Below are 13900 nucleotides of genomic sequence, written 5' to 3'. Positions count from 1 at the left end.
CTACGGTACGTGCCGCTAGCTGCTAGCAGCTAGCCTTCAACTTAGCTTCACTTCAAGTGTGTTTGGTGTCACTTTGACACTTTTTAAGAATCATTACGATGAATAATAAGTGTCTTCTTTTCGCAGGTGTGTCTTTTAATTATCATTTTAATTTAAAATGGCCGCTCTGCTGTCGTCGTTTTATAACCTGAAACCCGTCGTGAAGCAGGACAAACGGACAAAGGTGAGGAAAACACACTGATGCTAATGTTAATGCTGTTTTATAGCTTCTGTTCACTCGCATATCACAGTAATTATGGACTATTTTTGGGCTAAAACGTCATGGTAACACGTCAGTTTATAGCTCCACACATTACATTGATTCTATTATATATATATATATATATATATATGTATTATATTATATGTATATATCTATATATATATATATAATACTAGACTTACATCCACTTTATTATGTACACCTGTTCAGCTGCTCAGAAGCTGGAAGTTAAAGTTTTTTAACATAATATTACTTTAATTTACTGTATTTAGGTTGTGGGTTCAATTGCAGGCTCTGCTCGTCTATATCTTTACCGTTTAAATCTATGTATTTGAGTTGTTTTTAGACTTATTTTATTTTATGCCTTGTATTTATTCCGTCTTTTATTTATGATTCCGCACTTTGGTCCACTGTGGCTTCATTTGAAAGTGCTTTTTCAGATAAAAGTTGGATCAGAGTGGACAACAAACTGTAATAAATACAGCAGATATGAAAACACGACATGATAGATGAGGGAATAAACATCTAATGACGAATACGTGACTCGCGTTCTCCCATAAAACTGATTTCTCGTCCTTATTGTGTTCATTTTAATGTTAATTTATATATGCATCACATTTTTGCATGAATTAATATGAAATATTTCACAGTATGGGTTAGTATTTATTTAATATTACTTAACTAAAATAATAAGGATTGTTATATGTATGTATATATATATATATATATATATATATATATATATATATTGTATGTGTACATAATGATAATTATAATTATGCGCTTGCATCATTATTAATTAATTAATGTATTATTTATAAGAGGGTTATGTTGGTCGTAAATGACAGCGACATGAATTAATGATGTGTTTATGCGATTAATTATATATCATGTTTATAATGAACATACTCTATACACAACATTATTAAGCTGATTAGGTATGGGGTAATTTAGTCTAAAAACTACCAAATCAATATTCCATATATTTAATTGTATAAAAATATAAATATTCTTAATGGGAACAAATGTTAATGAAGAGACAAACAGGCTCTAAATCCTCTGTGACTTTTCCAAAATTGGAGGAATTACTAAAGGTTATTTTTAATACATTTGAATACAATTAATTTGTGATATTTCAAAGGCGGCATGATAACACTGTCACAATTTGTTGGGTGTTATTTATTCCTTCAGATTTTGAGCTAAAATGTTTGTTTTTGGACAGACTCTTGTGTGGAGATTCTACAAAACACTAAACGTGGCAGAATAAAACCTTGGTGCTAATGTTCCTGCATGTGTTTGATGCATATATTATATATGTATATATATATGTGTATATATAAAGGGAAATAGGGGTATGGCAAAAAAATCGATTCACATAAGAATCGTGATTCTAATTTTACGACAATTCAGAATCGATATAAAACGTCCCAGAATCGATGAGTCGTGTTTCCATGACGACTGACGCACATTGCGTCGTGTTTACGTGATGCGGCACCGAAGTCCAGGCACCGTTTACCAGTTAGCTCCTCCAGCGCCAGTTAGCGCGCCTACAGTGGAACTGGAGCGGTCTGTTTATATACAAGGCAACAGAGATGGACTGTAAAAAAAAAAAGTTGAATATTAGCATTAACGGTGTCATGGTTAGCTCTGTTAGCGTCTTTAGGGCCATTAGAGTTAGCCCATAGTCGAACTGGAGCGGTCTGTTTATTAACAAGGCAACAGAGATGGACTGTAAAAAAAAAAACGTTATATACGTTGAATATTAGCGTTAACGGTGTCAACGTTAGCTCTGTTAGCGTCTTTATGGCCGTTAGAGTTAGCCTACAGTGGAACTGGAGCGGTCTGTTTATATACAAGGCAACAGACATGGACTGTAAAAAAAAAAGTTGAATATTAGCATTAACGGTGTCATGGTTAGCTCTGTTAGCGTCTTTAGGGCCATTAGAGTTAGCCTATAGTCGAACTGGAGCGGTCTGTTTATTAACAAGGCAACAGAGATGGACTGTAAAAAAAAAAAAGTTGAATATTAGCATTAACGGTGTCATGGTTAGCTCTGTTAGCGTCTTTAGGGCCGATAGAGTTAGCCTACAGTGGAACTGGAGCGGTCTGTTTATTAACAAGGCAACAGAGATGGACTGAAAAAAAAACGTTATATACGTTGAATATTAGCGTTAACGCATGTCACGTTTCCGTGACGACTGACCCAGAAAAGACTCGCGTGACATCACGTTGACGTGCCTTGGCACTGGAGTCCAGGCACTGTTTAGCAGTTAGCTTTGTTAGCGTCTTTAGGGCCACTAGCGTTAGCCTACAGTGGAACTGGAGCGGTCTGTTTATTAAAGGAAAAGAGCAGCGCTACACATAACCAGCGTACCTGTGTACTGCGTGTGCCTGTGGTTTTTAAAGTTTAGCGTTACTTTAGAGACGCGTTTCCATGGTGACTGATTGGAAAAAGATTCGTGTGACGTCATGTTTACCAGTTGGCTCCGTTAGTGTGTTTAGCGCCGTTAGCGTTAGCCTACAGTGGAACTGGAGCGGTCTGTTTATTAAAGGAAAAGAGCAGCGCTACACATAACCAGCGTACCTGTGTACTGCGTGTGCCTGTGGTTTTTAAAGTTTAGCGTTACTTTAGAGACGCGTTTCCATGGTGACTGATTGGAAAAAGATTCGTGTGACGTCATGTTTACCAGTTGGCTCCGTTAGTGTGTTTAGCGCCGTTAGCGTTAGCCTACAGTGGAACTGGAGCGGTCTGTTTATTAAACGATGGAGCAGCGCTACAAATAATATAAGTGCATGTGTGCGCCTTTACTTTCGAGACTTATTTTAACAATCGGGAGTGACTTAAACATGACGTCACGTGCGTCAGTCGTCATGGAAACTTGTCATGCGTTAACGTGCATTTTTTGCACACCTATAGATTGAAGCAGAAATCAGTAAAAATCTATTCGTTTTGACTTTCAAAATCTATTTTGAATCAAAACGTGAGATAGTAAAAGATCCCCGCCCGTAATGTATATCGTTCTAAAGACGTAGGAAATAATAGACGGTGCTAATAGCTGTGTGTGTGTGTGTGTGTTTGTGTGTGTTTGTGCAGGTGACTCCATCTGTTTACACCCAGGAGATGGCACAGTCCGCCGAGGAACGTCTGGCAAACACCAGGGAGGTTCACCCTCCGCGGATCCTGGAGCTGCTCGACATGAGCAAGACGACGCATCACAAAGTAAAAAAGACCAACGTCAATGCTGTGTGTGTGTGTGTGTGTGTGTGTGTGTGTGTGTGTGTGTGTGAGCTTCAGTCGAGCAGCTTTCATCACGATGACAGTGAAAAAAAGTCCCAAACCCCTGAGGAGTTCTCTGAGAGTGTTTTTTACATACTGTAAATCAGTGTTTGATTGTGACAAGCAGAGGACGAGGATACATTGAATCAGGAGGGACCGTTATATATGTATATATATATATATATATATATATATACATACATACATACATATAAAAGGACATATTTATTACAGGTTTTTTTTGCTCATGAAGTGTGAGGATTGTCTGCTTTAAGCAGCCTTGCTTGGTGATGATTTGGAGGATGAAGAAGTGCTGTTTGTCGTGGTGATGCTAAGAGGGCTAAGACTAATCAAAACTAGTGCTGGGCATTAGGTAAACGCGTGACGTGTTTCCATGACGACTGACTGGAAAAATGACGTCATGTTTACGTGCCGCAACACCGGAGTCCAGGCACCGTTTACCAGTTAGCTCCGTTAGCTCCTTTAGCACCGGTTAGCGTTAGCCTACAGTGGAACTTGAGTGGCCTGATTATTAACAATGCAACATAGATGGACTGTAAAAAAAAACGTTATATACATTAAATATTAGCGTTAAGGGTGTCAACGTTAACAGTGTTAACCATGCTAATGGGGTCGACGTTAACGCACATTAAAGCATGACGTGTTTCCATGACGACTGACTGGAAAAAGACGCGCATGACGTCATGTTTACGTGCCGCAACACCGGAGTCCGGGCACCGTTTACCAGTTAGCTCCGTTAGCTGCGTTAGCTCCTTTAGCGCCGGTTAGCGTTAGCCTACAGTGGAACTGGAGCGGTCTGTTTATTAACAAGGCAACATAGATGGACTGTAAAAAAAAAACGTTATATACATTAAATATTAGCGTTAAGGGTGTCAACGTTAACAGTGTTAACCATGCTAACGGTGTCAACGTTAACAGTGTTAACCATGCTAACGGTGTCAACGTTAACGCACATTAAAGCATGACTTGTTTCCATGGCGACTGATTGGAAAAAGATACAGTGGAACTGGAGCAGTTTTTAATTTACTTTTCTTTCTTAATCCAATCCAGTGCAACTTTATTTATAAAGCACTTTAAAAACAACAGCAGCTGAAACAAAGTGCTGTACGTCAGAGATAAATAAATAAGACAAAAAAACGTGTGACAATAAAACAATAAAATACTGTGGAAAATATAAAAACATCACAAATAAACAGGTCGAAAAACGAAAGTCAAAGAGTAAATTGATTGGTTGCAATCAATGTAATTTTTTCTTCGTCCTGACCTTCTACACACGTGCCGATTTTCGTGCATGTACGATAATTGTTCTGGGGGCGCCACGCTTATTGGCCCCTCCCACATAAAAAATTCAACGTACATTCCCCGAACCTTTTTCAGACGTAAATTTGGTGCTCGAACTCTGGGTTTTTCGATGCATTTTAAAAGTCAACAGTGAAGGGGTGTGTCTAACAGTGAAGGGGCGTGTCTAACAGTGAAGGGGCGTGTCTAACAATGGAGGGCGTGTCTAACAGTGAAGCGGCGTGTCTAACATTAGCTAAAGCTTGATGTAATCGTCCGTACTAACATACTTTTAATATAAAAAGTAACTGAACGAGGCAGATTTATTTGAAAAGAACAGGTGACGCCAACAAAACAGCGTAATTATTTAATGGTTAATCATCTGCATACAAAGCAGCTAATGTCTGTCAGGGTCATTTCCCTCCAAACTTTCTAATCTGCTGAGTCAGCAAACTGCTAATTGATGGACGGAGGGCAGCCAATGTCAGCGTCTGCAAACGCTGACTTTAATGATGCCGAGGAAATGAAATGAATAAATATCAGCCGTCGTTAGAATTTGGAGGAGGACACACTTTTGGGATTTATTCTTTTTTGTTGACGTGTGAATTATGCAAATGTTTGTGTGGAGCAAAAAAAAAAAAAAAAATCACACTGTGGAAAAAGTGATTTGTCACCGGCTCTTTTTCCTCCACTCAGTATTCTGTATTTCTACAAGAGCTGAAACAATTAATCGATTATTCGTTTCTTAATCGAGCTTTTTTTCATGATTAAAACCAGATTTCTGATTGTTTCAGATAACTTCTTAAATGTGAATATTTTCTTTGTTTCTTTGCTCCATAAAAACAAAGAAATCATTGAAACTGAATCAATTTGTTTGTGGACAAAACCATCGTCATTTTACAGGTTTGACAAACACTGATCAAAGTTTTTTAACATTTTATGGACCAAACGATTAATCGAGAAAAATAATCGACAGATTATTCGATTACGAAAATAATCGACTACGAAAATAATCGACAGATTAATCGAGAAAATAATTGACAGATTATTCGATTAATCTAGAAAATATTCACTAGATTATTTGATTGTAAAAATAATCGACAGATTAATCGATTACGAAAATAATCGACAGATTAATCGTGAAAATAATAGACAGATTAATCGATTACGAAAATAATCCACAGATTAATTGAGAAAATAATCCACAGATTTATTGAGAAAATAATCCACATATTAATTGAGAAAATAATAGACAGATTAATCGATTACGAAAATAATCCACAGATTAATTGAGAAAATAATCCACAGATTTAGTGAGAAAATAATAGACAGATTAATTGAGAAAATAATTGACAGATTATTCGATTAATCTAGAAAATATTCACTAGATTATTTGATTGTAAAAATAATCGACAGATTAATCGATTACGAAAATAATCGACAGATTAATCGTGAAAATAATAGACAGATTAATCGATTACGAAAATAATCCACAGATTAATTGAGAAAATAATCCACAGATTTAGTGAGAAAATAATAGACAGATTTAGTGAGAAAATAATAGACAGATTAATTGAGAAAATAATCAACAGATTAATCGAGAAAAATAATCGTTAGTTGCAGCTCGTTAGGAGCATACTATGCTCCTAAAAAGGGGTGTTAGCTTCCTTTTTAAAGTGTTTTAACCTTTAATTAATTAATTAATTAATTAATTAATTAATTAATTTAAAATTAGGAATTCACCTCATTCATTTATGGTTTGGTCCATAAAATGTTGAAAGATGATGCAGTGTCTTGTTTTGTCCGACAAACCAAAAATTATTCCATTTTGATGATTTCTCACATTTAAGAAGCTGAAACATCCGGAACACTTGTTTTAATTCTTTAAAAAACACACACTTAAACTGCTGAATAATCCTGTGTGTGTGTGTGTGTGTGTGTGTGTGTGTGTGTGTGTGTGTGTGTCGTCAGCTGACCACAGTGGACATGGACCAGGCTCTTTTCCAGCCTTATCCATCAGAGCTGGTCTTCCAGAACTTCACTCCCGCTCAGATCTACAAGTTACAGCTGCGCCTCCTCAACATGGACAAGGTGTGTGTGTGGGGAAAAAGGCAAAACATTACATTTTTTAATTTATTATTTTTTTATATTATTCTTTTTTTTTTTAAAGGAGACAGAAAAAGGAGACAGAAAAATTTGACAAAAGTTGAAATGTAACTTTAAAAAAATATAAAGTAAAATTGACAAAAGTTGAAGGGTTGATGATGAGGGTTATTTGAATCTGGTGTTTTTGGAGCAGAGTAACATGTAAAACATGGCAGGACAGTGTTCCCTGAGGACCAGGGTTGGGAAACATTGCTCTGCTGCATCTGTGTCATTTAAATACTCAATAATGTCAATTTTCAGTTATTTTAGACGTCTACTGCTGAGCTCATGGAAAAACAACTGCTTATGGGATGAGTTGACTGTCATTAGAAAACAGGAGGAGATTTTTTCATTGCAATTTGTACAAGAAACCATCAAGTTATCATAAATAAATCATTATTAATGTGTGTATCTTGCTCTTTTTTTGTCTAGGTTCCACGACAAGTGAAGGTGGAGCTGCAGGACTCTGAGTTTTTCCACGTGGTCGCTCCTGAGAATGCATTAAACAAGGTGGCGCCGAGATGTTGTGCGACTTTCACCGTGTTCTTCACACCTCAGGAAAACAAGGTACAGGAGAAGTGATGTTCAGTGTGTTAGATACGGTATTTATCAGGCGTTAGATGAGTAAATTATAATAAAGAAGCACTTACATGAAATAATATATGATATGGAAACCACGGCAGATCATGGATCAGATAGAATGTCCTTCAAAAACACCAAGGTCAGCGTCACGGGGTCAGGGGTCAAAGGTCAGGGCGTTAAGTTACCGCAGCACTTCCCTTCGTTGTCTCTTTTTACTGATAATGTGACTGAGAGTGAAAACTGAGAAGCGAAAGGTCAACGCGAAAAAACGTAGCAAACGTTAAAGGTAAAACAATCGATGTGTCTCTGTTATTCAGACTCTATCCAGAGTCAGGTGATGATTGTTTAGGTTACGATGTTTGTCCTTTAAAACGTCCTTGTAGTTTATATTATGTCAATAAAAGGAAATGCGAGGAAACGCGGACCGATCGAGAAGCTAGTGCTGCCACTGTGACCCTGTTAGCATGCTGATATTAGCAGTTAGGTCAACAAACCTGCATTCCAGTTGTACGTTGAAGTCAGAACTTCCGCGTTGCAAATCCGAAGTTTCAACTGGAACTCTCTCAAGTCAGCGTAAACCTCTCAGACCCAACATAGGATTCCAAGATGGCCGCCACGCAGAGCGATAGTAAAAACACTACTTTTACTGTTAATTGTTATCCTTATCTTGCTGCTGTAACACTGTAAATTTCCCCACTGCGGGACGAATAAAGAGCTGACACTGGCTGACACTGGATAATAATGGATAATACTGGTTAACCATGGTTAACCATGGCTACTAATGGCTAATACTGGCTAACACTGGCGAACAATGGCTAACACTGGCTAACAATGGCCAACAATGGCTAACACTGGCAACACCATCTAACACTGACTTACACTGGCTAACAATGGCCAACAATGGCTAACACTGGTTAACAATGGCTAACCCCATCAAACACTGACTAACACTGGCTAATACTGGCTAATACTGACTAACAATGGCTAACACTGGCTAATACTGGCTAACCCTGGCTATCAGTGGCTAGCCCGGGATCTGTTTACATCCATGTTTTTTGATTTTGTAGGCATCACCTAATAAAATGATTGTTTTCACACATGTCTGCATCCAGGACCACCACCACAGACTGGTTTTTGTGACAGACCGGGAACGGTTTGAGGTCCCGGTCCGAGCTATTGGACCACGTGGCATTCTGAGCTTCCGAGATGAGCTCCAGTTCCCACTGTGTCCGGCCAAAGCCTCCACTGAGAGAACTCAGCACGTCGTCAACGTCGGGAACGGCACGGCTAACTTTGAGCTGCACACCAAGAGGTTAGTGTCTTATGTAAAACATGTGTATATATATATATATATATATATATATATATATATACTGTATGTGTATAAAGTATATAACATATCTATTTTTAATTAATTTCATGATTACTGTTTAACTCTATTTAACTTTTTTTATAGTCTCAGTGTTAATATCTTTTTATATTGTATTATTTATTATTCTTATCTTTACTGTCTTGTTGCTGTAAAGCTGTAATGGCTAACAATTGGTGACTCTGGCTAGCACTTGCTAATACTGGCTAACAATGGCTAACCCTGTCTAACACTGGCAAATAATGGCCAACAATGGGTAACTCTGACTAACAGTGGCTAACAATGGCTAACCCTGTCTAACACTGGCAAAAAATGGCTAACAATGGGTAACTCTGGCTAATACTGGCTACCAATGGCTAACCCTGTCTAACACTGGCAAATAATGGTTAAAAATGGCTAACAATGGGTAACTCTGGCTAATACTGGCTAACAATGGCTAACCCTGTCTAACACTGGCAAATAATGGGCTTGACAAATCTTTGTGAAGTCCTGAGGTTTGACAAAAACCCGAAGAGGAAACAAGTTTTTGTCAAACCTCAGGACTGAACCACTCTGTGGGGGTGCTACTTCCTGTTTATGTTTTTTATTAAACACTTTATTCATCTTGCTATACAGTTTTTATAAAAGTTTTGTTTGGTGGTGTACCCAGCTAACAATGGGTAACTCTGACTAACAATGGCTAATACTGGCTAACAATAGCTAACACTGGCTAATACTAACTAACAATGTCTAACAGCGGCTAACACTGGCTAAAAATGGGTAACTCTGACTAACACTGGCTAACAATGGCTAACAATGGCTAACAATGGCTAACACTGGCTAACACTGGCTAATACTGGCTAACAATGACCAAAAATGGCTAACACTGGCTAGCAATGACTAATCATGTCTAACAATGGCTAACAAAGGCTAACACTGGCTAATACTAACTAACAATGTCTAACAGTGGCTAACACTGGCTAACACTGGCTAACATTTGTCCATGTCATTCCAGGCCCTTCTCAGTGACTCCTTCCTGTGGGACTCTGGGAGTGGGTGAAAACATGCAGGTGGTTGTCGGTTTCCATCCCACAACTGCGGGAGAACACAGACAGGATCTGCGTCTGCACTACCACACTGGTGAGGGTTTAAAGTTAGCCTTTCTTAAAAACTCGTGACTATAACTATGACAAAAACTGGGCCAAACTACAGCGTAAGCTGTGTCCACGGCGTCTGCCAACAGTGGTGTTCCTGTTTCTCCTAAAAGTAGGAAAGCGGGGGAAAAAATTAAAACGTGGTCAAATATTTATAACTCAACTATCAACACGCCTGTTTTATAATGCATATGACCCCGATACAGTGCCTCTCATAAACTGTGGTATATTTTCATCTAAGTTAGATATTTTTAAACTTTTTAAACATTAAGTGCTAGCCATTTTAAGCTATTCCTTTAATAACTGTGTCACATAAAGAAGAAATGAAAATTTTTACTGTCATAGTGTCTGAAGTCCAATCCGGTGATTTTGACCAAATTAAGCTAATAAGGTAAGACAGTCAAAAAGGTCACGAACAATGCATTATTATTACGTTTTATAAATAGAAAATGGCACGATTGCAAAGGTTTAAATGCGATTTACGACAACACAAACAAATAAATAGAAACAGTCATCGCAGCTGCTGAATATTAGCAGCTAAATATTAGCGCTAACGGTGTCAACGTTAACGCGTGACATGTTTCCATGACGACTGACCCGGAAAAAACACCCGTGTCACGTCTTGTTTATGCGCCGCGGCACCGGAGTCCAGGCACCGTTTGCCAGTTAGCTCCGTTAGCTGTGTTAGCTCATTTAGCGCCGTTAGCTTTAGCCTACAGTGGAACCGGAGTGGTCTGTTTATTAAAGGAAAAGATCAGCGCTACAAATAACTAGCGTATCTGTCCAAAACATATATGTCAAAAATTAGCATTAACGGCGTCAACGTTAACACATGGCATGTTTCCATGACGACTGACCAGGAAAAAAACACTGGCACCGGAGTCCAGGCACCGTTTGCCAGTTAGCTCCGTTAGCGTCGTTAGCGCACCTACAGTGGAACCGGAGCGGTCTGTTTATTAAAGGAAAAGGTCAGCGCTACAAATAACTAGCGTACCTGTGTACCGCGTAAATTCAGCGTTACTTTAGAGACTCATTTTAACAATCGGGAGTTGCGTAAAACATGACATCTCGCGCGTCTTTTACTGCTCGGTCGTCATGGAAACATGCCGTGCGTTAACATTTTACGCCGTTACTAAATATCTAAGTGACAGTATGCAGAGAGATCTTTAAGTGACTCATTTATCTACTTTAGTCGAGACGTTTTTTAGAAGGGTTGTGAGGTCCTTTAGGTTCTTCCTTCATCCATCCATTCACTCACATGGCTGAGTGTTTTTGGACATGTAGGAAAATAAAAATATATATATATATATATATAGCGCGGCTATAAATATCTGGAGTAAACAGCAGCGTCTGGTGTAGATTAAAGTCAGGTGAAGCTTCAGTCAGAATCAGATCAGCTTTACTCCACAGATCCAAACTGCCCCACAACATCAAAGTCTCCTCTCATGCTAATTTCAGACACACCGAGGAAAACAAAATAAATCCCATGATGCTTCACAAACACAGCGGAGCAGCGAGTTCACTCCGGTTAACGATGCACCTCCCGGGTTTGTGTGCGCGTGCGTGCTGATACGACAGTTATTACGTTGCGGCTTTTAAATTCATCTGTGTGAGCCGATGGTTGAACGATTGTGATGCCGAGGCTCTATAAAAGATGCATGTGATTCTCTTTCATGTCGAACATATTGTGCCTCTTTGTATGCGTCACTGTTTTTCCTTACAGTGGAACAGTGACGGTGTCAGCAGCGTTCACCTGTATTAAGCTTATGTAACGGAGGGGGGGGGGGTCTGAGCACCACTTACAGCCCATCAAACGGATCATCATTTTTAATTTAGCACCTTTCACCTCTCGACTCCCTCTCACTGATGCATGCTTTAGTTCAGCGCTGCACGAGTGACTTCGCCACGTGTGTGTGTGCGTGTGTGCGTGTGTGTGTGTGCGTGTGTGCGTGTGTGTGTGTGCGTCCGTGTAAATATGTGTTTTTCATTCAGCTTCCTGCATTTTTAAGCCAGTGAATATCATACATATGCATTAATACACATAAGTATACATATACATATGATATTTTTGTATATGTGTATAAATGTATATGTGCATATGTATATATATATATGTGTGTGTATATATGAATATGTGTATGTGCATGTGTATATATGGTATGTATGTATATAAGTATGTGTGTGTATATGTATATATATATGTGTGTATATATGCATGTTTGTATATATACATATGTATATACATACATATGTATATATGAATATGTGTATATGTATATATATTTACACATACATATATATATACACACACATATACATATATGTATACATTATACATGTATATGTATAATGTATACATATATACACATATTATGTGTGTATGTGTATATGTATATGTATATATATATGTGTGTATGTGTATATATATGTGTATGTGTATATTAGGGATGCAACGGTATTCGGTAAAATACCGAATACCGTGGGGATACTGTACCGTTGCATCCCTAATGTGTGTATATATGTGTATATATGCATATATGTATATATGTGTATATATATATATATATGTGTATGTGCATATATGTTTTTATATATATGTATGTATGTATATGTGTATATGTATGTATATATATATATATATATATATTTACACGTATACATTCATGTATAGTGTGTATATATATATATATAATATTTACATAATGTATGTGTATTTGTATATGCATGTGTATGTGTATACGTATATATGTGTATGCGTATATGTATATATGTGTATATGTATATATATATATATATGTGTGTGTGTATATGAATATACATGTATATGTATATGTATATACATATATATCATTTCCTTCAGCGGTGTGTTAGACACCCAGCTGTCACAGCTCCTGGTGTAAGAGTAAAGACAGGCGTCTCTAAGGGAAGCACCGAGGCATCTGCTTTGACAGGGATGTGCAACGCTGTGAGGGGACGCTGGCACACACGCACACGCACACGCACACGCACACGCGCACACACACACACACACGCACAGCACATATGTAAGTACAAAGCCAGTGTTTGCTGCAGAGTCTCTGTGCTGCAATCAAATAGGATCTGAGGAGGTTGTGCAGAGTTCTCGTGCAGTAGAAGAAGAAGAAGTCCTGGGACGAGAACGTGTGTGTGCGTGCGTGTGTGTGTGCGTGCGTGTGTGTTGTGTTGGACTGCCAGGATGAAAGCCGAGCAGTAAGCTGCAGCTCTCCCTGCCTGTCAGCTGCTGTCATAGCATCCTGATGCTGTGAGATAATTGCTTTTCTCTCTGTATTACACCCCCCCCCTCTCTCTCCCTCTCTCCCGCTCTCTCTCTATCCCATTTCCTTCTTTCACTCATCTTCTGTCTCTTCCCTGTTCTCGTTTCTCTCTGATTTTCTCGACGACTATTTTGGCCTGAGTTCTCCTTCAATCCTAGTTTGTGTGCTTACTGCAGACGTACATCTTTACCTTTGAGATAAATTACAATTACAAAGATTTCTTCTTATTAATTCAGTCTTTCTCGTCCTGTTCTAAAGTAAAGCAGTGGATTATGATCATGGATTATTTACTGGTCAGCTGTGACAGATTTTCTTTAATTGATGTCATTTGGTGTCCACTTTGGCGATTTGCGCCCTACGTAAAAGAGCGAACTCACCTGAGTGCATTTGTCATACCGACATTAAAACATGTGCAAATTTGCACTAGACACATCAAAGATGAAATGTTGTCGAAAGGTTTGGCAGATTCAAAACGGCGTGGCCACGGCAACCCTAGCCTTTTTTGCGAATTTCAAACATTCACCACAAAACAGGAAGTGC

The 13900-nt window shown here is 38.4% G+C and overlaps 1 protein-coding gene across 1 annotated transcript in view; it reads left to right on the top strand.

Moving 5' to 3' along the window:
* Positions 1–157: 157 nt before the first annotated feature.
* hydin (HYDIN axonemal central pair apparatus protein) overlaps positions 158–13900 on the top strand; it is a gene marked incomplete at both ends in the record, with an annotated part of 92389 nt that continues 78646 nt past the window's right edge. The window contains 6 exons of the mRNA XM_083894320.1: positions 158–223; positions 3357–3482; positions 6810–6929; positions 7416–7550; positions 8678–8877; positions 9929–10053. Of these exons, the coding sequence (XP_083750446.1) occupies positions 158–223; positions 3357–3482; positions 6810–6929; positions 7416–7550; positions 8678–8877; positions 9929–10053 (772 nt within the window). The remainder of the gene's footprint in view (positions 224–3356; positions 3483–6809; positions 6930–7415; positions 7551–8677; positions 8878–9928; positions 10054–13900) is intronic.

This window comes from Microchirus variegatus, assembly GCF_963457635.1.
Source record: "Microchirus variegatus genome assembly, chromosome: 8".
Lineage (NCBI taxonomy): Eukaryota > Metazoa > Chordata > Actinopteri > Pleuronectiformes > Soleidae > Microchirus > Microchirus variegatus.
This window is presented reverse-complemented; position numbering and strand designations above follow the sequence as displayed.